This window comes from Delphinus delphis, chromosome 10, assembly GCF_949987515.2.
Source record: "Delphinus delphis chromosome 10, mDelDel1.2, whole genome shotgun sequence".
In the NCBI taxonomy this organism is placed as follows: domain Eukaryota; kingdom Metazoa; phylum Chordata; class Mammalia; order Artiodactyla; family Delphinidae; genus Delphinus; species Delphinus delphis.
The window spans coordinates 39,023,087-39,044,749 of NC_082692.2; the positions used below are offsets into that span (position 1 = coordinate 39,023,087).

At 53.5% G+C, this 21,663-nt stretch overlaps 1 protein-coding gene across 1 annotated transcript in view; it reads right to left on the reverse strand.

The window, feature by feature from the left end:
* Positions 1-242: 242 nt before the first annotated feature.
* Positions 243-21,663, reverse strand: part of PPARD (peroxisome proliferator activated receptor delta) — a 77,148-nt gene continuing 55,727 nt past the window's right edge. The window contains exons 3-8 of the mRNA XM_060021955.1: positions 14,545-14,775; positions 5,411-5,565; positions 4,471-4,609; positions 3,623-3,825; positions 2,993-3,443; positions 243-2,346 (exon numbers count right to left, since the gene is read on the reverse strand). Of these exons, the coding sequence (XP_059877938.1) occupies positions 2,099-2,346; positions 2,993-3,443; positions 3,623-3,825; positions 4,471-4,609; positions 5,411-5,565; positions 14,545-14,674 (1,326 nt within the window). The 5' untranslated portion in view covers positions 14,675-14,775 and the 3' untranslated portion in view covers positions 243-2,098. The remainder of the gene's footprint in view (positions 2,347-2,992; positions 3,444-3,622; positions 3,826-4,470; positions 4,610-5,410; positions 5,566-14,544; positions 14,776-21,663) is intronic.

Genomic DNA, 21,663 nt, shown 5'->3' on the forward strand with positions numbered 1-21,663 from the left:
CCGGGTGGGATGGCATCTTCTCAGTTCTCCACAAACCTTGCTGACTGACGAGTGGTGAGCAGTGCAAGAGGTGAGGGGGAACGATGGGCAGCCCCACAAGCCAGAAATGACCCCGCCACCCGGGCCAGCACCCCACAGTCTCATTTGCCTGACCACGTCTCCCCCTCTGTGCACTGGATGTGGAAGAGAGGGAGGGGTCTCATCAGCCCCCAGGAAAAACACTGTAAGCTGAGTTAGCTTAAATCAACTCTTAAATATTTAATTCCCATTTATTTAAAGTTCCATCAGTCTGTATACACTATTTATATTAAAAACACAGGAAGCTGGGGCTCCTAGCAAAAATATACATTTCAATTTTAGAGATTGTTCAGACACTGAGAAGAGCTGTATCCTCAGTACCAGAACTGGGGAGGGGGATGAGGATGAGGATGGGGTGCATGGCGGGGGAGGGGGGGAGGGGAGGGGAGAATCTTGCCAGTAGAGAGTGATCCTCAGGCATGGAAAGGCCCCTCCAAAAGGAAGACCAGACAGGACCCAGGAAGCCTGGGCTCTAACCCCACATGTCCCGCCACCTTTCTCAGAGACGCCAGTCAGCCCCTCACCCCTCCAGACCTGTTTCCTTCCTGGAGAAGCAGCCTGGGTAGGCTCTCTGTCCTCTGCTCAGACGGCAGCGCTCCAAGCTGTGCTTCTGCCCCTCCTCTGGGGTGAGTGCTTATCAATGGGGATGAGGGGGAGGGGCGGGGCCACGAGTGGGACTGGGCCTAGCAAGGTCCTTGGTCACCAGAGGCAGTACAGGGAGAGTTCCAGGTGACCAGCTGGGCCAAATACAAGGAAAAGGGGAGGGCAGCAGAGTTGCTGGGACAGAGGGTGTCACAAACGAGAAGGATCAGTTTATCCCCAGTACCTCCCCTGTGAGCAGGTGCTGGGCTGGGTCCACAGGACCCCGTGCCCACCAAGGGATCTGGCCTAGCCTCGGGAACAGGGGCACAGCTCTGCCCGTCCACCTGCAGGCCCCTCTGGGCACTCACCTGCCTCAGGGAGGGGAGGGTGAGAGGTGTGGAACCTGCAGGTAAAGTGATTTCAGTGCTTGTGGTGTGTGGGCTGGAGGGAGTGTGTGTGGGGAGTGAGCTTCAGCTGGGCTGGAGCCACTGCCAGTGTCTCCCGGAGGCCAGAGAAAGGAGGGGCGCTTGTGAGGCCAGGCCCTGGCGCTGCCTGGGGGAGCGCGGTGCCGACACCTGTAGGCAGGAGTCGGTGGCGCTGCAGAGAGGCAGACAGAGTGGGGTGCTGATGGGGGACCCGCCCCAGGCCTGGGCTCAGAAGCAAGTCCCCGGCTCGCCATCTCCCCTACCTCCCTCCGCCTCTCTTTAAGCTCGCTCCTCGTCAGTGGGGGTGTAGGGACCCCCACCTCTATCCAGGCTGGGCGCGTGTCCCCCAGCGGCCAGCGCGGGGGCCATCAGTGACACTGGCCTGCGAGACCGGTGAAAAGAAGGGAAGGGCGGCGGCTCAGCAGGGCTGAGGTGTGCGCTGCCTGCTGGGAGCCAAGCTAAAGCCCCGGCCGGGCCGCCTGCTGGGGGAGGCATCCTCCACCAGGGACCCGGTGACCAGGGGCCGTTCTGCACTCAGCCCTGGCCCTGCTTACCTTCCCTGGGAAGCCAGGCCCAGAAAGCTTAGTGTTTCTTTGGATGGCTCGAGCCCTTTGCTGTGAAGACTGAAGACGGGAGAAGGGGACTGTTGGTGCAGAGGGCAGGCCCGGCCCCTCCTGCTGCGGGGTGCGGGGGTGGGGGTGGGGGGTGGGGGTGCGGGGTGGGGGGTGGTGGGGTGGGGGTGGGGGGTGGTGGGGAAGCAGAGGTGCTGTTCTGTGCTGCTGGTGAAATAACACAAACTGCCTCACAGGAAGAGGAAGAGGGACAGACACGGAGATGGGGAAAGAGAAAGGGAGGGCAAGAGAGGAAGGAAGAAAAAGAACAAAGAAATGAGAGAAGACAGAGGAGCTGAGAAGGGAGGGAGCCGGGGAAGGGAGAGGGAGGTGGGCCGACTGTGTGTGATTCCCCCTCGGCCACCAGGCCCAGTGCTCAGCGGCTGGTCGACAGAGAAGCCCTCAGTACATGTCCTTGTAGATCTCCTGGAGCAGGGGGTGCAGCGAGGTCTCGGTCTCCGTCTTCTTGATCCGCTGCATCATCTGGGCGTGCTCGGTGACCAGCTGCCGCAGGTCAGCCATCTTCTGCAGCAGTTTGGGGAAGAGGTACTGGGCGTCAGGGTGGTTGGCCTGCAGGTGGAACTCGAGGGCGCGCAGGATGGTGTCCTGGATGGCCTCCACCTGTGACACGTTCATGAGGCCTGGCCGATCTGTGGGGACAGAGGGCAGGGGTGTGGGAGGCAGCAGGCACACAGGGGGTCTCAGGAGGGCAGGGCAGCTCCCCTAACCCCACCGGTGTGGGCAACTTGGCCCTGGGAAAAGTGGGCCTCCCTGCCTGGACTCAAACCTCTTCTCTACCACAGACTAGCAATGAGGCTACGGGCAGGTCACTCAGCCTCTCTGGACCTCAGTTTCCTCATCTGCAAAATGGGGATAACAGAAGTGCCTCTGGCATAGAGTCATTATGAGGATTAAAGAGTTATAATCTAGGAAAAGGAACTGGAACAGTGCCTGGCATGAAGCAAGCTCTATGCCACTGTCAGCGTGAGTCTTACTATATTTATTGTGCTGGAATTTGAAAAATGCAGGTAAAACACAGAAAATTTCTCCACTATCAGAAATAACCCCCATCAACATGTTGGTACATTTCCTTTCAGTCTTTTTTCTATCTCATCTCCATCTATACTAGATGGAGCTGGTCCTGCACACACAGTTAGTGCCTTACATGTTCCACTGCCATCATCACATGGACCCTTCCTCCTGCTGTCAGAGCTTAGGCTTGGCCCCTGCAGTGAGGGCCCAGCCCCCAGGAGGGCTGGCTGTGCAGGGCTGACCCACTGCCCCTCCCTCACTTACCTCCACACAGAATGATAGCCGCGATGAAGAGAGCCAGGTCACTGTCATCAAGTTCCAGGGCATTGAACTTGACAGCAAACTCGAACTTGGGCTCGATGATGTCACTGAAGGGCTTTCGGAGGCTGCGCAGGAACTCACGGGTGACAAAACCAGTGCCGTTGGCCACCAGAAGCCCGTCCTTATTGACGATGGAGGCCAGCATGGCAAAGATGGCCTCGTGCACACCATACTTGAGAAGGGTCACCTGGTCGTTGAGGAAGAGGTCGCTGAAGCTGGGGATGCTCTTGGCGAACTCGGTGAGCTCACGCACGGTCTCCACCGTGGTGCACTGGCAGCGGTAGAAGACGTGCACGCTGATCTCCTTGTAGGGGGGCAGACCGTTCACCAGCTGCTTCCACACCAGGCCCTTCTCTGCCTGCCACAATGTCTCGATGTCGTGGATCACAAAGGGCTGAAAACCAGGCCCCGTTAGAGGCCAGGCCTCGGGGGACCCCCGCCCATGTGTGCCCCGTACCCCTTGCCTGTACCACGAAGTGAGGGGAGGGAGGAGGCCTGGTTCTCCCAGGAGTCAGGCAGGTGGCAGCAGGGCCCAGAGCCCGGGGTGCTGCCAGGCTGAGCAGTGACACTCACCGCCGTGTGGCTGGCCTTGCCGGTGAGGATGCCACGGGCCTTCTTTTTGGTCATGTTGAAGTTTTTCAGGTAGGCACTGTAGATGTGCTTGGAGAAGGCCCTCAGGTCAGCCACCTGGGGGTTGTGTTGACTCCCCTCGTTTGCCGTCAGCCCTGCCACCAGTTTCCTCTTCTCAGCCTCTGGCATCCGGCCAAAGCGGATGGCTGCATGGGGAAGGGGGACAGTCATGGAGGAGCCTGGGCAGGGGCCAGCACCTCTAAGGTACACAAGCCAAAGGCGGAGACACACTGTTTGAGCACAAGGCCCTAAGAAGCTCTAGAGCCAGCAAGTTGGAATGTTGGAGAACCCCTCCAGAATATAAGCTCCGGAGGGGCAGGGCTTCTGTCTGTCTTGTTCACAGAGCCCAGCAGGCTCTGTCTCCCGGGAGTGCCGGCCTCCAGCAATCTCCAGCCTCGCTCCTGGCAGCTGACACACGTGGTCACTCACTGGCTCCTGCCTGCCCTCAACAACCAAGAAAACCTGAGGGGATCCTGGGCCTTGGCAGTGGCTTTTCACACCCTGTCAGGTTATCCAAGACAGGCTCAAGGTTCCGGGAGTGGTGTTTCCAACACTACTGGAGTTAGGGTCAATTCCCAGGTCCCTTCTGGGCCAGAGAGGGTGAGGCTCAGGTGCAGACAGGTGGCAACTGCCCCCGGCCTGGGAAGCATGGCGGGTCCTGGGCAGTCTGGGAAGGCAGGCCTCAGCAAGGGCAAAGCTGACCCGCGTACTGACTGTGTGCTGGGCGCTGCTCTGAGGGCACCCCCTTTCTGTTCCTGGGCTCTCGGAAACCTGGTTTCAGGTTGGCTCACCGTTGTGCGACATGCCCAGCGCCAGGCATTTCTGGAAGCGGCAGTACTGGCACTTGTTGCGGTTCTTCTTCTGGATCTTGCAGATCCGCTCACACTTCTCGTATTCCAGCTTCATGCGGATTGTTCGACGGAAGAAGCCCTGAGGGACAGGGGACAGGTGAGGAAGAGAAGAGCCACGAGGAAGGGAGAAAGGGTAAAACCCTGACTGCTGGGCTGTGCCAGGGGGCTTGATTATGCATCGAGATGTAACAATTCCTGAATTTTGGAAGTAATGGGGGGGCAAATATTATTGGAGGAGAAAGGGAGAAAGAAAGTAAACAACTCTAAAACTTTTGAAAATAACTGAAATAATATAGCATATTTATTTTAAGTGCTTCTTTGTTAGTTTGGTGAAACAAAACTGTACTGTGGCTAACTTGATTTATTCGTAAATGCAACCTGGTTCTGCATCTTTTCTAGGTAGTCGTTTAATAAAATAATATGTGAAATTTTGACGGGTGTGCAGTTAGTAGGAAGAATCCAAAAGCAAAACCAGAAAAAGAAATATAACGTTTCCTTTTTTATCAAAGAGCCCCCTCGGGCTTTGAGGCGCAGGAAACCCTGACCTTGGGAAGATGGCTCAAGCCCAAGACCCTCATCCTGTCCTACCTGTCTTCTCGTGTCAGGTCCCCAGGGGGCGCCAGCAGCCCAGAGCGCCGGTGAGTGACTGGGTCGGCACCAACGGTACCCAGCGGGGCAGACCCAGCGAGGGAACCCCTCCTCTACAACAGGACCCAGAGCTAAGCCTGGAACGGGCCCAAGGGCCTGGCTGCCTCCCAGGCAGGAATTCCACAGTGGGTATGGTCAGAACCTTGCCCGGCAGCAGGGAAAGCCTTCCTGGCAGGTCAACTCACCATGTGATCACAGCCCCGATGGGCAGCCACCCCTCCAGTGCCCGTACCTTGCACCCCTCGCACGCGTGAACACCGTAGTGGAAGCCTGATGCCTTGTCCCCGCACACCCGGCACTCCATGTTGAGGCTGCCACATGAGGTCCCATCGCAGCCCATCTGCAGCTGGTCCAGCAGCGAGGGTGGAGAGCAGCTCCGGGAGAGGTCTGCAGACACACAACACAGGGAGAGGTCAGCAGACATACAACACAGGGGCAGCTTTGTGTTCTGCCAGGCCTGGGGGCCTGGGGAGGTGACCAGAGCCCGCAGGGCAGCCCAGGTGGCAGGGCGGGAATCACAGTCTTGGCTCAGCCACTTAAGGGCTATGTGACCTCTGGGAGTCAACTTTCTGAGGATCAGCGTCTACATCTAGAATGTGGGGTCAATGACAGCTTCTCTGGGTGGAGGACGAAAGTGTCCCAAGCATTTCCCCCAGACCCGACACCCAGCAAGTGTTCCAGAAAGGCAGCTTACTATCTGGACTGAGTTAGACCTGCCTGGGCTGAGCTCACTGCTGGCGGGGAGAGGGCATGCGGGGGATGGTTGTGTTTTGGGAGGAGGGGAGCAACAGGGAAGAAGCAGAGAGATTCTCTTTAGACTGTCTTTAGGAAGTGGCTCCCTGGCTTAAGAGACTCCACTGTGTGGGCCCACAGGGGATTGTGTGAAATGTGTTTTGTGGAGGCTACAGAAGCGCAGGCCTCTGCAGAGCTCAGCCCCCACCCCAGAAATCTGATTCCTGCATGGACTCCTGAGATGCTGCAAAGGATCTTTCAAGAAGCTCAAAGGCATTCCCACGAAACTTCTTGCTAGAGCAGAAAAAGCAGAAATCTCAGTCACTATGACCAGGCGGTGGACTGAACTTCCTCGAGTGTTTTCCTGTTAAATGTTCAGACATCTGAACCCCGTGTTGAGTGTTGGCGAGGAAAGCAGTTGGCCACAGGCGACTTCAGGGTATTTGTGCCGTCAGGTGACTTAGTGAGAATGGCTGCTGGGTCCCTCCTGAATCTCTCCCCTGGACGCTCAGAAATGAGCCCTTACCTGGGAAAGGGGGCCTGACTGGGCCCGTCTCTGCCCCCAGCCCAGTGCCCCTGTGTGATCCCACGGGCCGCCTGCCCTGCCTCTGCCAGGCTGGCCTGCCAACCTGCTGTTCTCTGCTTTCTTCCTGACAACTGAGCAACCTCCTCAGGGGCAGGGGCTAAATCCCCAGACCAGAGGAGCAGTGGCTTAGAGCAGACAGCTCCGCAGGGAGACCCAAGCCACGGCGGTCAGCCCACACTTAAGGTTTTCCGGGCCTGCCTTCCACCCTCTCTACAGTATGGTCACTGCACAAGAGCCTGACTCCCCACGATGGAGCTACCCCGAGACCAAAGCGTACTCCATTTTCCGACACCTTCCTCCCAGCTCTCCCGGTGTCCCCTGGGGTCCTAGGAGTGACAGCAGGAAAGCCTCCAGCCACACCCCACCCCGCCAGCAGGAAGGAGCGCGAGCACCAGACCCCTGGGCTGGGGAGGGTAGGGGTGACACAGTCCCTGCTTCCTGAAACAGCCTGGCCTGTCACAGAGCCTTAGCTCTCAAATTCAGTCACTCCAAGGGGTGTAGCCGCGCCCGCCTCAGCCCACGGACTGGGAGAGCGGGTGCCCTCGGCTCCTGCGCATGCGCTGCGGGGAGCCGGCAGCCTGTGGGGTGGGGTGGGTGTCGGGCCGACCCCTTCTGGTCTTCTCCGGAGCCTTTGTGTTCACTGAGCACTGGACGCCCTGCACCAGGACATAAGGGCCTCGGGGCAGGGACTCCGTCCACCAGGGCGCTGCTGCTGGACGCGGGGCAGGCGCTCAGCGACTCTGGACTAAGTGGTCCTCAAGCAGCCCGGGCGCCCTGGCCTCAGCGCCCGGGGGCTGGAGGGGCTGCGCTGGACCCGCAGCTCCTGCCCGCGATATCGCGGGGGCAATGGAATTCACATTACCGTCTGCTGGGAGAAAACGAGATAACATGTAAAATCGCTCTGTAGAGACCTACGCAGACGCCGGGCAGGGAGGGTTTCCGGCACTTCCTCCCCCGATCTGTGTGGTCTGTGTGCATGTCTGCTTTCTGGCACTTCTTGTAAGCGGTGTTGTTTATGTGGTTTGCACGTCTGCCTCCTCTGCTAGACTCGGCACGTCTCTACTCACATTCCCTTTGGATCTCAAAAGCCACCTCCTCCACTGAGTCTGGTCCACAGTGACCTCTCACCCCAGTCTGTTCCCACCTCTTGGTGGTGCCTTCCTCGTCCCCCTTGTGGCCCTGGAGGCCTGGCAGGTGTCTGGTCACTTGGTTGCTGTTGGTATGGCACATGGCAATGCCACCCTACCTTTTCATTCCACAGACATTTGATGAGCACCTGCTGTGTGCAGAGCGGGAGTCAGACCCTGCCCTCAACCAGCTGAGGTAAGAACACTAGGACACAAGGTAGCGAGTGGCAAGGCCAGTGGCAGGGCAGGCAGAGTGGTGCAGGACTGGACGTGAGGTGGTCAGGGAAGGTGACTGCTCCCCTCTCTGGGCTCAAAGGTCAGGGCTTCGATGACCCCCAAGCTGGCTTCCAGGTGCTCAGAAGCAGCCCGCCTAGGGGGTGAGAATGGCCTCAGGAGCCACACAGCCTGAGATCAGGTCGGGGGTCCGACGCTCACAACCCAGCTCTGCCCTCTGGGCCTGTCTCCTCCTCTGCAAATGGAGGTGACAGGAGCATGTGTCTCAGAGTCACCGTGAGGAGCAGAGGAGTTAACAGAGAAAGTTCCTGGACCTTGGAAGTGCTGTGGAAATATCAGCTTAAGTTAGGATAAGGCTCATGAGTATCAGAAAGCTGCAGTTCTGCAGCTCCCAAGCATGTGCCCACACAGGCAGGCGCCGTTCCTCTTCCTTCCTCTGGCTGCTTGTTCTTCTTCCCCATGGCTTCACAGAAAGCCAAGGTGGGGGAGGAGGGTCCTCTGCTTATGAGGCCCGGAGAGCCCCGAACAAGACCTAGCCTCCTCTCACTTCTGGCCTGCCGCCGCCCCTGCTCACCCTGGAAGAAGCCAAAGTGCCCAAGCCCCATGGACCACAGAGGCAGCCAGAGCTCTGGACTGTAGGGAGAGGCCCAGGGTGAGTGTCCCAGGGGGGCCCCAGTCAGGAAGAGTGGCAAACTGGACTGGGGGGGGGGAAGAGACCCAGGGCAGCGTGGGGGCCCTGGGCGTGTCCTGCCCCCCAGGTGGTGGATGGGCACAGGTAGTCCGGGAAGCATGGCGCGGAAGGGTGATGGGACAAGGGCCCCCCACCCCACCCCCGCCTATTTGAGGGGAATAAGAGAACCTGAATAACTGACACACGAGGTAGAAAGAGGCAGGGGAGATGAGGGACTGGGGCGGGTGGAGTGTATGTATCCTACAGGGGTAGGTTTTGTTGTGGGGTACATGTGTATTGGGGTATCCCATCACTTCGTGGTGAGTTTTCCAAAGATAAAGGTTCTCTTTCTTCCTTGTTGACCACCTGGCTTAAGACTTTATCCTCCAATCACCATCACATCCTACCCAAAAGTAATGATGGCAGAATGCTCCCCATTCAAGGGACCAGCTTCTGAAGGTCCCCCCACCCCATGACCTCTTAGCAGGAGACTGGGCTTCCAAGAGGCCCTCCCTCCCACTAGGAGCCCCTGCCTCAGGGATCCTCTGCCTCAGGGACCCCCAGGCATGCTGGATGGAAGACACCCTGGGCTCGCCCTCTGAGGGCTGTCTGCCTGCAAAGCCACTCTCCTGGGCCAGCCCAGGGCAGTCCTCTCACCTGGCCTCCTCCTCTGCTCTCAGGAGATGCCCTTGCTCACCTGATGGCCATCATCTGGGCCCTGAGCCCCACCTCTGAACTTCTGCCCCAGCCACACCCTGCCTGCCTGGCCTCCCAAACCCCTCCTGAGGGCCTGCCTCTACCAGTCCTGGGAGGGAAGGGGAAAGAAGCAGCGTTTATCAGGCCCCTACTAAGTGCCGAACGTTAGTGTCTTTATGCTCATTAGTATCATTTCAAATCATCTTGGAAGACAGTAACTGCCACCATTTAAAGGTGAGGAAACTGAGGCTCGGGAAGTTGCGGAATCTGTCCGAGAGTACCTGTCCAGTACATGGTGGGACTGGGATCTGACCCTAAATCTGAGTCCCTGCAAGGGCTGTGTGTTTGAAGCAATAACACCTCTTTTTTAGTGCACGCCTACTGTGTTCCAGGCCCTCTACTGGACACTTTACACCATTAGCCTCACGTGACCCACAAAACAACCCTTCAGGCAGGTCTTCTTAACGCCTGTTTCACAGGTGAGGAAACAGGCTCAGAAGGCTAAGTGACACACGGACAGTGGCTCTGATGGCTAATTTTACGTCAGCTTGGCCAGGCCAAGTACCCATGGAATCCAGCTTTTGGTCAAACACTAGTCTACCTGTTACTGTGAAGGGATTTTTTAGGTGTGATTGACATTTAAATCATGAGTCTCCACAATGTGAGCAGGCCCCAGCCAGTCAGTTGAAGGCCTGAGGAAAATAGGACCAAGGCCTCCCCAAGGAAGAAGGAATTCTGCCTCCAGGCTGCCTCAGACTTGAGCTACATTATCAACAAGCCCAGGTCTCCAGCCTGCTGGCCTGCCTGCAGAATTTCGAGTTGCCAACCCTCACAATTACATGAGCCAATTCCTTAAAATAAACCTCTCTCTCTGCGCGCATACACACACACACACACACACACACACACACACACACACACACACACACACACGCACACACACACACACACACACCTCCTCTTGTTTCTGTTTCTCTAGAGAACCCTGACTAACACAGTGGCAGCGTGAGAACTATCACCCAGAACCATCCAACCCCTGGGGCTGAGCTCTTACCCACTGCACTCCGTGACTTTCCGTCTATGTGTGTACGTGTGTTCATTACTACTAATTAACAGTTCGTGATTATGATAAACGATGAGACGCGTCACTGCCAAGGATAACACTATGCCATTATTCAAATGTTTGGACTCAGCATAAGCACTACCCCTGTCACGCAGAGAGTGAAGTATCAGTTGCACCATCTCTGATTACAGGTTCAGCAAACACACGCTATTGACCTTATTCACGTCATTAGTGTAGTCAAGAGTTCTCCTGTATATCTAGTCTCCATCACTGGAGATAGATTGTTGTCATAGCTGTGAGGGTGGCCCAGAGGGAACAGCCCTGTCTATTTACTTTGCTGGCAGAGCCCCAAAGGCAAACGGCTTCTGAAGTCAGGGCCAATTCTGTAGGACTCTGGGGCTGGGTTACCAAGCAGCCTCCTTACTTCTGTTGGCCTGGACTGTGGGCTCCTCAGGGCAGGCACTCAGTCTTGCCCTTCACTGGATGGCCGACCCCTGCTGGACACCCACCAAGCACTTGCTGACTGAGAGGAGGCACCAAGGCCAAGAGGAAGGACACTTTATCTTCCTCAGCCCTGCGCTGAGACCCCTGACTTCTTTCTTGGGTGTGACTGGGACCTTCATCACTGAAGCAAGAGAGGAAGAGGGTGGGAGTGGGAGGTGAACGCTGGCTCAGCTGCCCCTGCCCAGCCGGGGGACCCGGGCACACGAGCTTCCTCTTTGCTGAGCGCTAATGATGAGGCCTGTCCTGCCCGCCTCCTGGGTGGGGGGAAGGGCTTGGCAGGTGCTGAGCTTGGTACAGAGATGCACAGGGTCAGCGCAGAACCTCTGGAGGGTCAGAAGGAAAGCACACTGTGCAGCCTTCCTGCTGTTCCAGGGCTTGAGACTGTGCCTCATCCTCATGGCTCCCTGAGGGGGCTCCAGAGGCCAAAGTCATAGACTCACAGGGTGGGGCAGGGAGCCAGCACGTGCTGACTAGCGCCTGTGGCATGTCATATGCCACCACTGACTCCTCACCCAGCCGGCCCTTGAGATGGGCAGGATGAAGCTTTTTTTTTGGGCCACACCACGCAGCTTGCGGGATCTTCCCCGACCGGGGATTGAACCTGGGCCACCCCAGTGAAAGCCTGGAATCCTAAAGACTAGACCACCAGGGAAGTCCCAGGATGCAGCCTTAAAAGGCAAAGAGCCTGAGATTGGAGAGGTAAGGGCACTGGCAAGGACCACAGCCCACAGGGGCAGATATGGGATTCTAGCCCTGGGTTGTGTGATCCCCAACACAAGAAGCTCTATCTCCAGGGCCCCTCACCTGCTGGCTTTTTTTTTTTTTTTTAAGAAAACAACAACAACTAATTTTACCCTTTTAAAGAAAGTAACGCATTTGCTTTTTAAGTTATGAGAATACTGCAGGCTTGGTGAGAAAAACACACAAGGGCACACAGGTAGCATCTGACAGATCCCCTCCACCCACAATCCTACTCCTCAGAGTAGCCTCACTAGCTATTTGAGTGTCCTCTTCCAGTGCCTTCTAAGATATATAAGGATTTTTTTTTTTAAGAAGATGTTGGGGGTAGGAGTTTATTAATTAATTAATTTATTTTGGCTGTGTTGGGTTTTCGTTTCTGCGCAAGGGCTTTCTCTAGTTGCGGTGAGCGGGGGCCACTCTTCATCGCAGTGCGCGGGCCTCTCTCTATCGCGGCCTCTCTTGTTGCGGAGCACAGGCTCCAGATGCGCAGGCTCGACAGTTGTGGCTCACAGGCCCGGTTGTTCCGTGGCACGTGGGACCCTCCCAGACCAGGGCTCAAACCCGTGTCCCCTGCATTAGCAGGCAGACTCTCAACCACTGCGCCACCAGGGAAGCCCTATAAGGATTTTTAAACAATGGGATCCCCAAGTTGTCAGGAACTTACTTCCCTGTCAGTATACACAGACCTAATGACTGCAGAGCATCCCACCGTATGGCTCTACCACAGTTTATATAACCAATTCCCCACACATGGACACTTTCTAATTTTCTGCTATTATGAGCAGTGCTCCTATAGATAAGTGTGGAAATCTCTGTGCACGCTGAGTGAGTATTTACACTGGATACATTCCTAAAAGAGGAACTGCAGGGTCAAAGGAATGCACGCTAAGTAGTAATGGCCTGCACTGCCCAGCTGCCCCTTCCACCCTCAGGGACTACTGGAGGGCCACGTCCTCACCCTCTGGCCAACCCAGGCCTCGCTGCCAATCTGACAGGCTAAGCAACATCTCATCTGAAGATTCCTTCTCTGACTATTGAGTAGACTGAAAAATGTTTCATGTTTTCTGGGCATTTGTATTTGTCCTACCGTGAATTACCTGCTTCTGTTTTTCTGGTGGGGGGCTTGTCTTGTAGAATTTTATATACTATGGCTTTCACCTAATGATTAGGTTAAACAGCCCCCTCCATTTCAATTACTGAACAAGTAAGTCTTTCTACCGCCAATTCATCCATTTATTGATAAACGGAATCTATTAAACACAACATCATACACAGCACTGTGAGACTGGCTGGGTAAATTCTGCCCCAGACGTCTCCTCACGTGCTCTAAACCCCACCAGTACAGCTCCCCGAGACGCCATCACCATGCCCGCCTCGCCCACTTCGCACAAGCTAGCACGCTCTGGTCTGCATGCAAACAGCCTATCATTTGGGGATATGGTCCCCACAGCGTGTGTAGGAAACCCCAGGACAGGACACCACACTGCAGGTACTTCTACGTGCCTGGGCCAGCCATGGGGGCAGTGTGGGCTAGGGTAGGCAGTGAGGCCACCAACCCCAGGGCCCTCTCTTCCTCTTCCACTCTCCCTTGGTGTCCTCAGTGACAACTCTTGCTCATTCTTAGCTCCCAGTGTCTCCTCTCTGCCTCCTAAGCCTCCCCGCTTGTCTCAAGTTCAGGACAGTGTGTGCAGGTCCTGTGTGCAGGTCAGCCATTCATTCCTCTCTCCTGAGAAAGGTTGGGTCTGCAAAGCCATCAGTCAACCAACAGGGAGTAGGTTACCCTGGGGGATAGGGGATACCGTCTCGCAAGCCCTGAAATCACACTGGGCCTACTTTGGTTGTTCCAGGGTGTCTGGTGGGATCAGAGGCACTGGATGATGGCTCTCCCCTCACCCTACCCCACCGTGTGCCCCGAAGAGGAAGAACCTCTGCAAAATCCCGGGACTTTGCTTTGTAGGTTCACAGCAGCAAGCAAGGCCCAAGGATTCAGGCCTCTCTTAGGTGCAGGCTCAAGCAGGAGCCTGTCCCACCCCAAGAGCCCCCACCCTGACTTAACTCCTGACACCACCTGCCTCCTTCTCCCCATGCAGACACAGGGAGCCAGAGAGCATCTTTGTGGGGCAGGCCTGCTCATCTGCTCTGAATCACCACTTGTGGTCAGGATCCCCTTCAGCTGAAGCCAGCAGCAAAATCAGGATGCCCCTCCCAGCAGCACATCCTCTAATGACGCTGAGTACCCTCTGAGGGAAGGGAGAAAGGACCAGCTGAATGTGCTGGTACTCGGGTGGAGGGAGCAGGGAAGGGGCGGCAGCAGCAGCAGGGAGAGCCAGGGGCTGAGGGGGGGGGGGTGCAGCGTCTGGGTGCCCTTGAAGGTGGACATAGCATGATGATGATGACGATGAAGATGAGGACACCACAGTACAAAGTACCAGAGGAAAACGTCTACACTGCTGCTGGCAGTAGATAAAGGGGAACCAACAAGTTAGACAGGAGAAGCTAAAATCTGTCTGGCTACACGAAAGTATTACTAATTCCCGTCATTGTCACTAAGTGCTTAGCATCTGCCTAATTACAATGCACCTTGATGATGTGTAATTAGTACCAGATTGAGTTGTGTGTTCTGACTGATCCTAACAATCACAGGTACAGATGATCTTTCTGGCATGTTGCTGATGCACATTTGTCCCAGATCCCTTGTGGTAGGAGAGGTGGAGTAATAATGATGACAACGTGCATTACACAGGCTAACTCATTCCATTCTCACAAAAGCCTGTGTGCACGTCCCCTATAATCCCTGTCTGTTTTACAGGAAGAAGGGGTGCAACTTGCCCAAGATCCTGCAGTTGATGAGCAACAGAGCAGGGGTGTGACCCTGGGCTGTCTGGCTCCAGTCCTTAACCACCCTGCTGCCCTGCACCCCATGATGATGCTGTTAGCAGAGGGCCAGGCTCCCTGTCCCCCAAACCCCATCTGTGCCCCCTTTGCCCCATGTCCCCTGCCTGCTCCCCCTTACCTGTATAGCTGCTGGAAGGAAGTGAGTGCCCTGGTCCCCCATTGAGTTCTGGGGCTCCTTCTGCCCTTGCCACTTCCTTTTTCTCCTCCTCTTCCCGGACCTCAGGGGCTTCCTCCGGTGGCTGCTCCATGGCTGATTTCCCCTCGGCACCACACCTGCAGGCCCGGTCATAGCTCTGGCATCTTCTGGGTCTGAACACAGATGGACCTCTACAGGGCAGTTCCTGTCAGCCTGGGCAAAGGAGAAGACAGGGAGAGGTTGGGGAGGCAGGGTAGAGGACGAGAGGGTGATGGAGTGGGGCAGGATCGAGGGCCGCCATCTGGGGGGACTGGAGGGGCACTTCTGCCTCTCCTGCCCTCGCAGAGCAGGAGCGACTCATCCCTGCAGTGCGAACCTCTAATCCTGCCATCACAGGTCACTGCCCCTCCACCCTTTGCCCACCTGGCTCTTGTGGCAGGTTTGTGGGGTTCAGAGCAGCTTCCGGTAGCCAGACGGGGTGATACACCCCTGTGCCACCTTTCCCCGCATCCTGCTCTTTGAGCCTCCTGAACCTACAGGAGCCACATGAGAATGACTTGAGGGGCTTTTTCAAACTTTCCAGTCCTCTTGGAGATCCTGATATGCATCAGACCTCCCAACCCCCATCCTGTCCCACCAGCACCCAGGCCCAAGAATCATCGCTCTCCTAAGCCACCTTTCTTCAAGGGAGTTGAACCTACCCTTCCCGTGTTTGGGTGTGGGAAAAAGGCACGAGCCCCTGCCACGCTAGGCTCACAGCTGACAGCAGACCTGCAACCAGACGCTCAATGCAGAGCCGTCAGGCAAGGGGCGATGCACTCTGTCCTGGAATCTGGGTTACTGGGTGGTGACCCCCATGTCTACATCACCCAGGAGGGGGCAGTTCCAACCCTCAGCAAGTAAAATACTGTCCACAGATGCTGCAGTCGGAGAGGGTAAGGCTACGGGTGCTGTGGGAGAGAGTCCGCCCGGCAGGGAACACCTCTCAAGAATACGGCCTGAGAAAAGACACTGAGGCAGCACAGTGAGGAGTGGTGAGGGCCCCTGTTGGCTGAGGCGTGGGGCGCTGAAGGAGAGAGGATTTGAAGGGCGGGCTGGGAAGGTGGGTTTTATCCAGGCGTGAGCACTTCAAATGCCCTGGCGTAGGGAGTGTGTGTAACTAGACCCGGTCCTGTGGTGCTGCAGGCCTGGAAGATTAACAGCAGAAAAGACCTGCTTTAGGAAAATTCAAGCACCTGTGGGACCTTACCTTGGATGTTCCACAGGCAGCTCAAACTCAACCTATCCAAACAGAAGCCACCATCTGGCCCTAAGCCCGCCCTTCTCTTCCTCTGGTAATCTCTACTTTAGTGACCCAAATGCCCAACTACCCACCTATCAAAGCCAGAAGGTGGGAATCATTTGACACTCCACACCCTCTCTCTTCCTCCTCTAGGCCTGCACACTTGGCTATACTGGAATCACTGGGGAGTTTTTGTTTTTTTTTTCTTTTTTGGAGGTTTGAACTTGAGTAGGACATTTATAAAAACCTAGACAGGGGCAGTGTCCTCCCCAGCCCAGGTGCCACTAGGCACAGCACAAGAGACTACAAACGCAGCAGGGGAAGGTGGACACTCAGGGTGTGGGAGTGCAGGCACCCCCACTTCTGGCTCAGGGATTTGGGGAGTAAACAAAACCTACTTGGAGAAGAATTGGGGAAGAAAACCAGCAACTGCCTTCTTCTGTACGGGTGGGGACAGGGAAGGAGGCAGGGACAGGGGCAGGAGCATTTCACATCACTAACCTAACTTGGGAAACTGCAAGGGACCATCTTCGACTGGCCTTAAGAGGAAGACAAGATGGATGATGGGAGAATCCACAGGAGGGAGAGGAGGAGAGGGAACGTGGCTAGGGGGCAACAGCCCCTTCCCTTCTGGGCACAGGAAGGCAGCCAGGGCACCAGGTCCAGGCAGTGACCTCACAAGGACAGCACAGTTTTTGCAGCTTAGATATCACCCACCTGCCCCCACCCAGCTACTCATTCTGTTCCCTCGCTGGTGTAGGGCCACTCTCCGGCCCCGAGGGAGTGGATGGCTCTGCGGCCTGGGGCCCTGCCTCTTCTGTGTCTCCTCCCTTGGAGGCAGCGCTAGCCTCTGCCCCTTTGGCCTGGGGCTCCTGGCTCTCAGGGGTGGCGGCAGCCTTCCCTTCCAGGGCAGTGCCTTCCTCGCTGCAGGCAACGATCTCCACTGGGGAGTTTTTAAATATATGGATGCCTGGGCTCATCCTCAGGGATTCTCATTTGATTGGTTTGGGAAGCAGCTTGGGCATCAGGATTTTTTTTAATTAATATTATTTATTTATTTATTTATTTATTTCACTGCATCGGGACTTAGTTGTGGCACATGGGATCTTTTGTTGTGGCGTGTGGGCTTCTCTCTAGTTGTGGCACGCAGGCTCAGTAGTTGCAGCACGTGGGCTCTAGAGTGTGCAGGCTTAGTTGCTCCGCAGCATGTGGGATCTTAGTTCCCCGACCAGGGATTGAACCCGTGTCCCCTGAATTGGAAGGAGGATTCCTAACCACTGGACCACCAGGGAAGTCCTGGGCATCAGGATTTTTATTTTTAATTCCCCTGGTGACTGTAACGCACAGCTAAGCTTGAGAACCACTGTGCCACAGCAAAGCAACCTCCAGCTGATGGTAAATCGTTCCCTCTTAATCATTCCTTTCCACAAGGCCTTCATTTTCCCTTGTTTGGATTGACACAATGACCTCTTAATTGGTCTCCTAAAGGCAGTTTGGAAATTCAGTGCTAGGGTCTAAGACCTGGGGAGTTGGGGATCTGGAGATTTGTCGGGGGCAGGGGGGGAATCTTCACTGACATGACAGGAGCAAGAAGGAATTCATTTCACCAAAGGAAAGTGACACGTCAAGGGAGGACAGAGGAAGAGGCACCAGAGCAGACAGTGAGGCAGTGGCCAGAGACAGGAGAGACTTGGGACAGCCGGTTGTCTCAGAGACAAGGGAAGGGCTGTTTTTTGGGGGGAGTGGGCGGTCAACCATCTCAAATGCTGCAGAGTTCAAGGGTGATAAACTGACACATGGCCAATGAATCCGGTGACTGTGAGGTCATCTTTGACCTTGTTATACAAATTTCAACCAAGTGGTTGGGATGGAAACCTGAGCTCTGAAGAATAAGTGGCAGCTAGTAAGCTGGGACAATGAATAGAGACTAATTTTTTAATGAATATGTCACGGAAAGGAATGTACAAGAGGATGTAGCTTGAAAAAGTAGCAAAGCCAGGAAAAGTTTTTTTGGAATAGAGGAGGCTCAAGTAAGCAGTGGCTAGCTAGAGGAGAGGTCTTCAGAGAAAGACAGTCTGAAGATTCAAGGGGGAAGTTGGGGCAGGACGACTGATGGAAGAGGAATAATTCAAGGGCACAGGATGAGGAAAATACAAAGTATCGCAACAGTGTGTATGGGGGTGGTGGTGGCGGTGTGCTAAAGCTCATAGGGAATGACTTCACTCTTGTTAGTTAAGTAGGAGGAATGGTGGTCTACTGAGAGTAAAAGATGGGACTTGAAGAAAGCAAAGAGGCTGAGTGGAGGTACTCTGGCAAACATGATAGGGAATTAGCTGAAGAGAAATAAAAAAGAATTGTATAGTAGGGCTATGGTAATTAAAATAGTGTGGTACTGGCACATGAATAGATAATCATTGAAAGAGCATACACAAAGTCCCTAAACAGATACAAATGCATATGGGACTTTAATGTTATAAAAATGGCACTCCAAACCAAAAAGAAAAGATGGATTCTTCAATAAATAGTATTGGGACAAGTGAATAACCATCTGGATCCCTACCTTACATCTTATACCAAGACAAGGTCCAAATAAATCAAAGGTTTTAAAGTTAAAACAAAAATACATGAATTATAAAAAGGGTTGAAAAGCTAAGTGGGAGAAGAGCTAAGGTGGATACTAAGCCCATAAAGCTTAATGGGTAAAAAAATTAATAAATTTGATTTCATAAAAATACAAACTTACTACAAGGTGAAAAAACCATCATAAGAGAAAAAAAAAAAACCCAGATAATAGACTGGGAAAAGTATTTGCAACTCGTCAGACAAAGGGCTAATTGCCCTAAAATAGTTCCTACAAACTATTAAGTAAAAGACCAGCAATCCAATAGAAAAACGGGGCCAGGATACAAAAAATATACACAGAAAAGGTATATACACTTAGTTCTTAAACATATGAAAAAACGCTCAACATCATTCATAAAAGAGAAATGCAAATTAAAACAACACTGAAATATACTTTTTACAATCAGATTAAAACAGATGCTAACCCTCATGGGGCTTCCCTGGTGGCGCAGTGGTTAAGAATCTGCCTGCCAATGCAAGGGACACGGGTTCGAGCCCTGGCCCGGGAAGATCCCACATGCCGCGGAGCAACTAAGCCCGTGTGCCACAACTACTGAGCCTGAGCTCTAGAGCCCGTAAGCCACAACTACTGAAGCCTGCGTTCCACAACTACTGAAGTCTGTGCACCTAGAGCCCATGCTCTGCAACAAGAGAAGCCATGACAATGAGAAGCCTGCGCACCGCAAGGAATAGTAGCCCCCGCTCACCGCAACTAGAGAAAGCCCACACGCAGCAACAAAGACCCAACACAGCCAAAAATAAATAAATAATTTATTAAAAAAAAAAAACCCAAACAGATGCTAACACTCTGTGGCTAAGCACGTGGGGAAACATCATCTCACATGTCCCTGTGGAAAGGTAAATTAGCACAACCTCTAAAGAGGGTAATTTGGCTACATCTATCTAAATTACAGGACACATTCCCTTTGATCCAGAGATACCACTTCTAGGTTGTATCTTACAGCTATCCTTCCACTGAAGTACAGTGACATAAAGTATTAGCACAAGATTACTCATTACAGTATTACTTGACCAGTATATGTGGGGAACAAGCTAGATGTCCATTAACAGGGGACAGCCATAAACAAGAATGATGATGTTTATGGACTGATTTGGGAGTATCTCTAAGATATATTAATAAGGGAAGAAAGCAATTTGCAGAATGAAGTGAAGAGCTATACTTTGCACAAAGAAGATACAATGAAGCTGGATTTGACTGTGTATGTGTAAGATAGCGCTGGAAGGCTACTTAAGAACTGGGAACGCTGGTTGCCTCTGGGGAGGGAATTGAGTGTCTGGGTCACTGATGGGACAGAGATTTTTCACTGTACCTGTTATTTTTATTTTATTTAAAAAAAATTTTTATTGGGGTATAGTTGATTTACAATGTTGTATTAGTACTGTACCTTTTAAATTCTGAACTATAGGCATGTTACCTTGTTCTAAAAATAATTTGAATTGGAATAAAATAAAAAAGCAAAACTTACAAACAATAATGTGAAAGATGAGAGGGCATGATCAACGTTAAACTGCTCAAGTCCTTTTATTTTTCAGGAGGCAACTGGAGATGTTGATGAACTTTACAGTTCAGTCAAATGTACACAGAAAAATTTCAAAGGTAACCACTAAGACACTGTAAATAGAGTGTATAATTTCCAAATTATTGCAGCAGAATGGGAAAACTTGGGAGAAGTCATGTAAAATTCTAGTTTTCAGACTGAGAAAGTCTCACAGACGGAGACATTACAACCAAATGCAACGTAGGGTGGTGGACTGGATCCTGGAACAGAAAGAGGACGGTGGTGGAAAAACTGGGACGTTCCAAGTAAAATCTGCTTAGTTTAGTTAATAGCATTGTACCAGCATTCATTTCTTAGTTTTGGTAAGTTTGGTAATCTTTACAATATTTCTGTAACCCTAGACTTTTTCAAAATAGAGTTTTTTAAAAAAGCTTTAAAAAATCTGGCTTTCTGGCTTCTTTTTTGGGGGGTGGGGTGGGGGGACCGCACTGCACAGCTTGTGGGATCTTAGTTCCCCGACCAGGGACTGAACCCACATCCTCCGCAGTGAAAGTGTGGAGTCCTAACCACTGGACCGCCAAGGGACTTCCCTGGCTTCTCTTGAAAATCGGGCAAACCTGGCCTGCATGCCCCTGCCCACCGCCCACCCAGGGGCTAGGCAGTGGCGGCCCCTTTACCTGGAATCGCGCTCTCCACTGGCAGTGTCTTCACTGCTTCCAGCTGTCACTCCTAGGCTGCTTTACTCATTCATGATGCATGAACTGCCCCCATTTGCAGGGATGTGAGTATGGTTAGCATAAAGCGGTTCCTCAAGTATCAATCCCCGATCATCCCTGAGCATTAAACCTGGGAATCACCAGACCCAGAGCAAGGGAAATGCTCAGAGGTGCAGTTCCGCCACATGGTTCTGACCAGGAACGAGGAGCCGCCACCTGGGGCAGTCACTTCCAGCTGCTACCCGATTCCAATTCCCCTTCTTTCTCACTGAGTCCCCATTTTCTCTGGATCAGCCACGTGCCTAGCTACACACTCAATTTCCCAAACTCTCTGGCAGCTACAGTGTTCATGTGATGATTCTGACCAACAATATGTAAACAGAAATCTAGGGATTTCCCTGGTGGTCCAGTGGTTAAGACTTCGCCTTCCAATGCAGGGGGTGCAGGTCGGATCCCTGGTCGGGGAGCTAAGATGCCTTGCGGCCAAAAAAAACCCCCCTAAAACATAAAACAGAAGCAGTATTGCAACAAATTCAATAAAGACTTAAAAAAAAAGAAAAAAGAAATCTACTAGAAGGTCTTCTGGAAACAGAGGTCAAGAGGGTGGGGCAGAAAGGAGTAAGGAGCCGGGTCACCACAGCATCACAGAGCTGCTGAACTAACCCTAGAATGCCTGTCTCCAGACTACTTATTAGGTGGAAAAAAAATATTTTTTTTAAATTTATTTATTTGGCTGTGCCGGGTCTTAGTTGTGGCATGCAGGATATTTAGTTGCAGCATGGATGTGGGATCTAGTTCCCTGACCGGGGATCGAAACTGGGATCCCTGCATTGGGAGCGCAGAGTCTTAACCACTGGACCATCAGGGAAGTCCCTAGGTGGAAACATTAAATGCCTATTTCACAAGGCGCTGTTTGCCAGATTTCGGTTTCGTGCAGTTGAACACAATCCTAACTGAAATA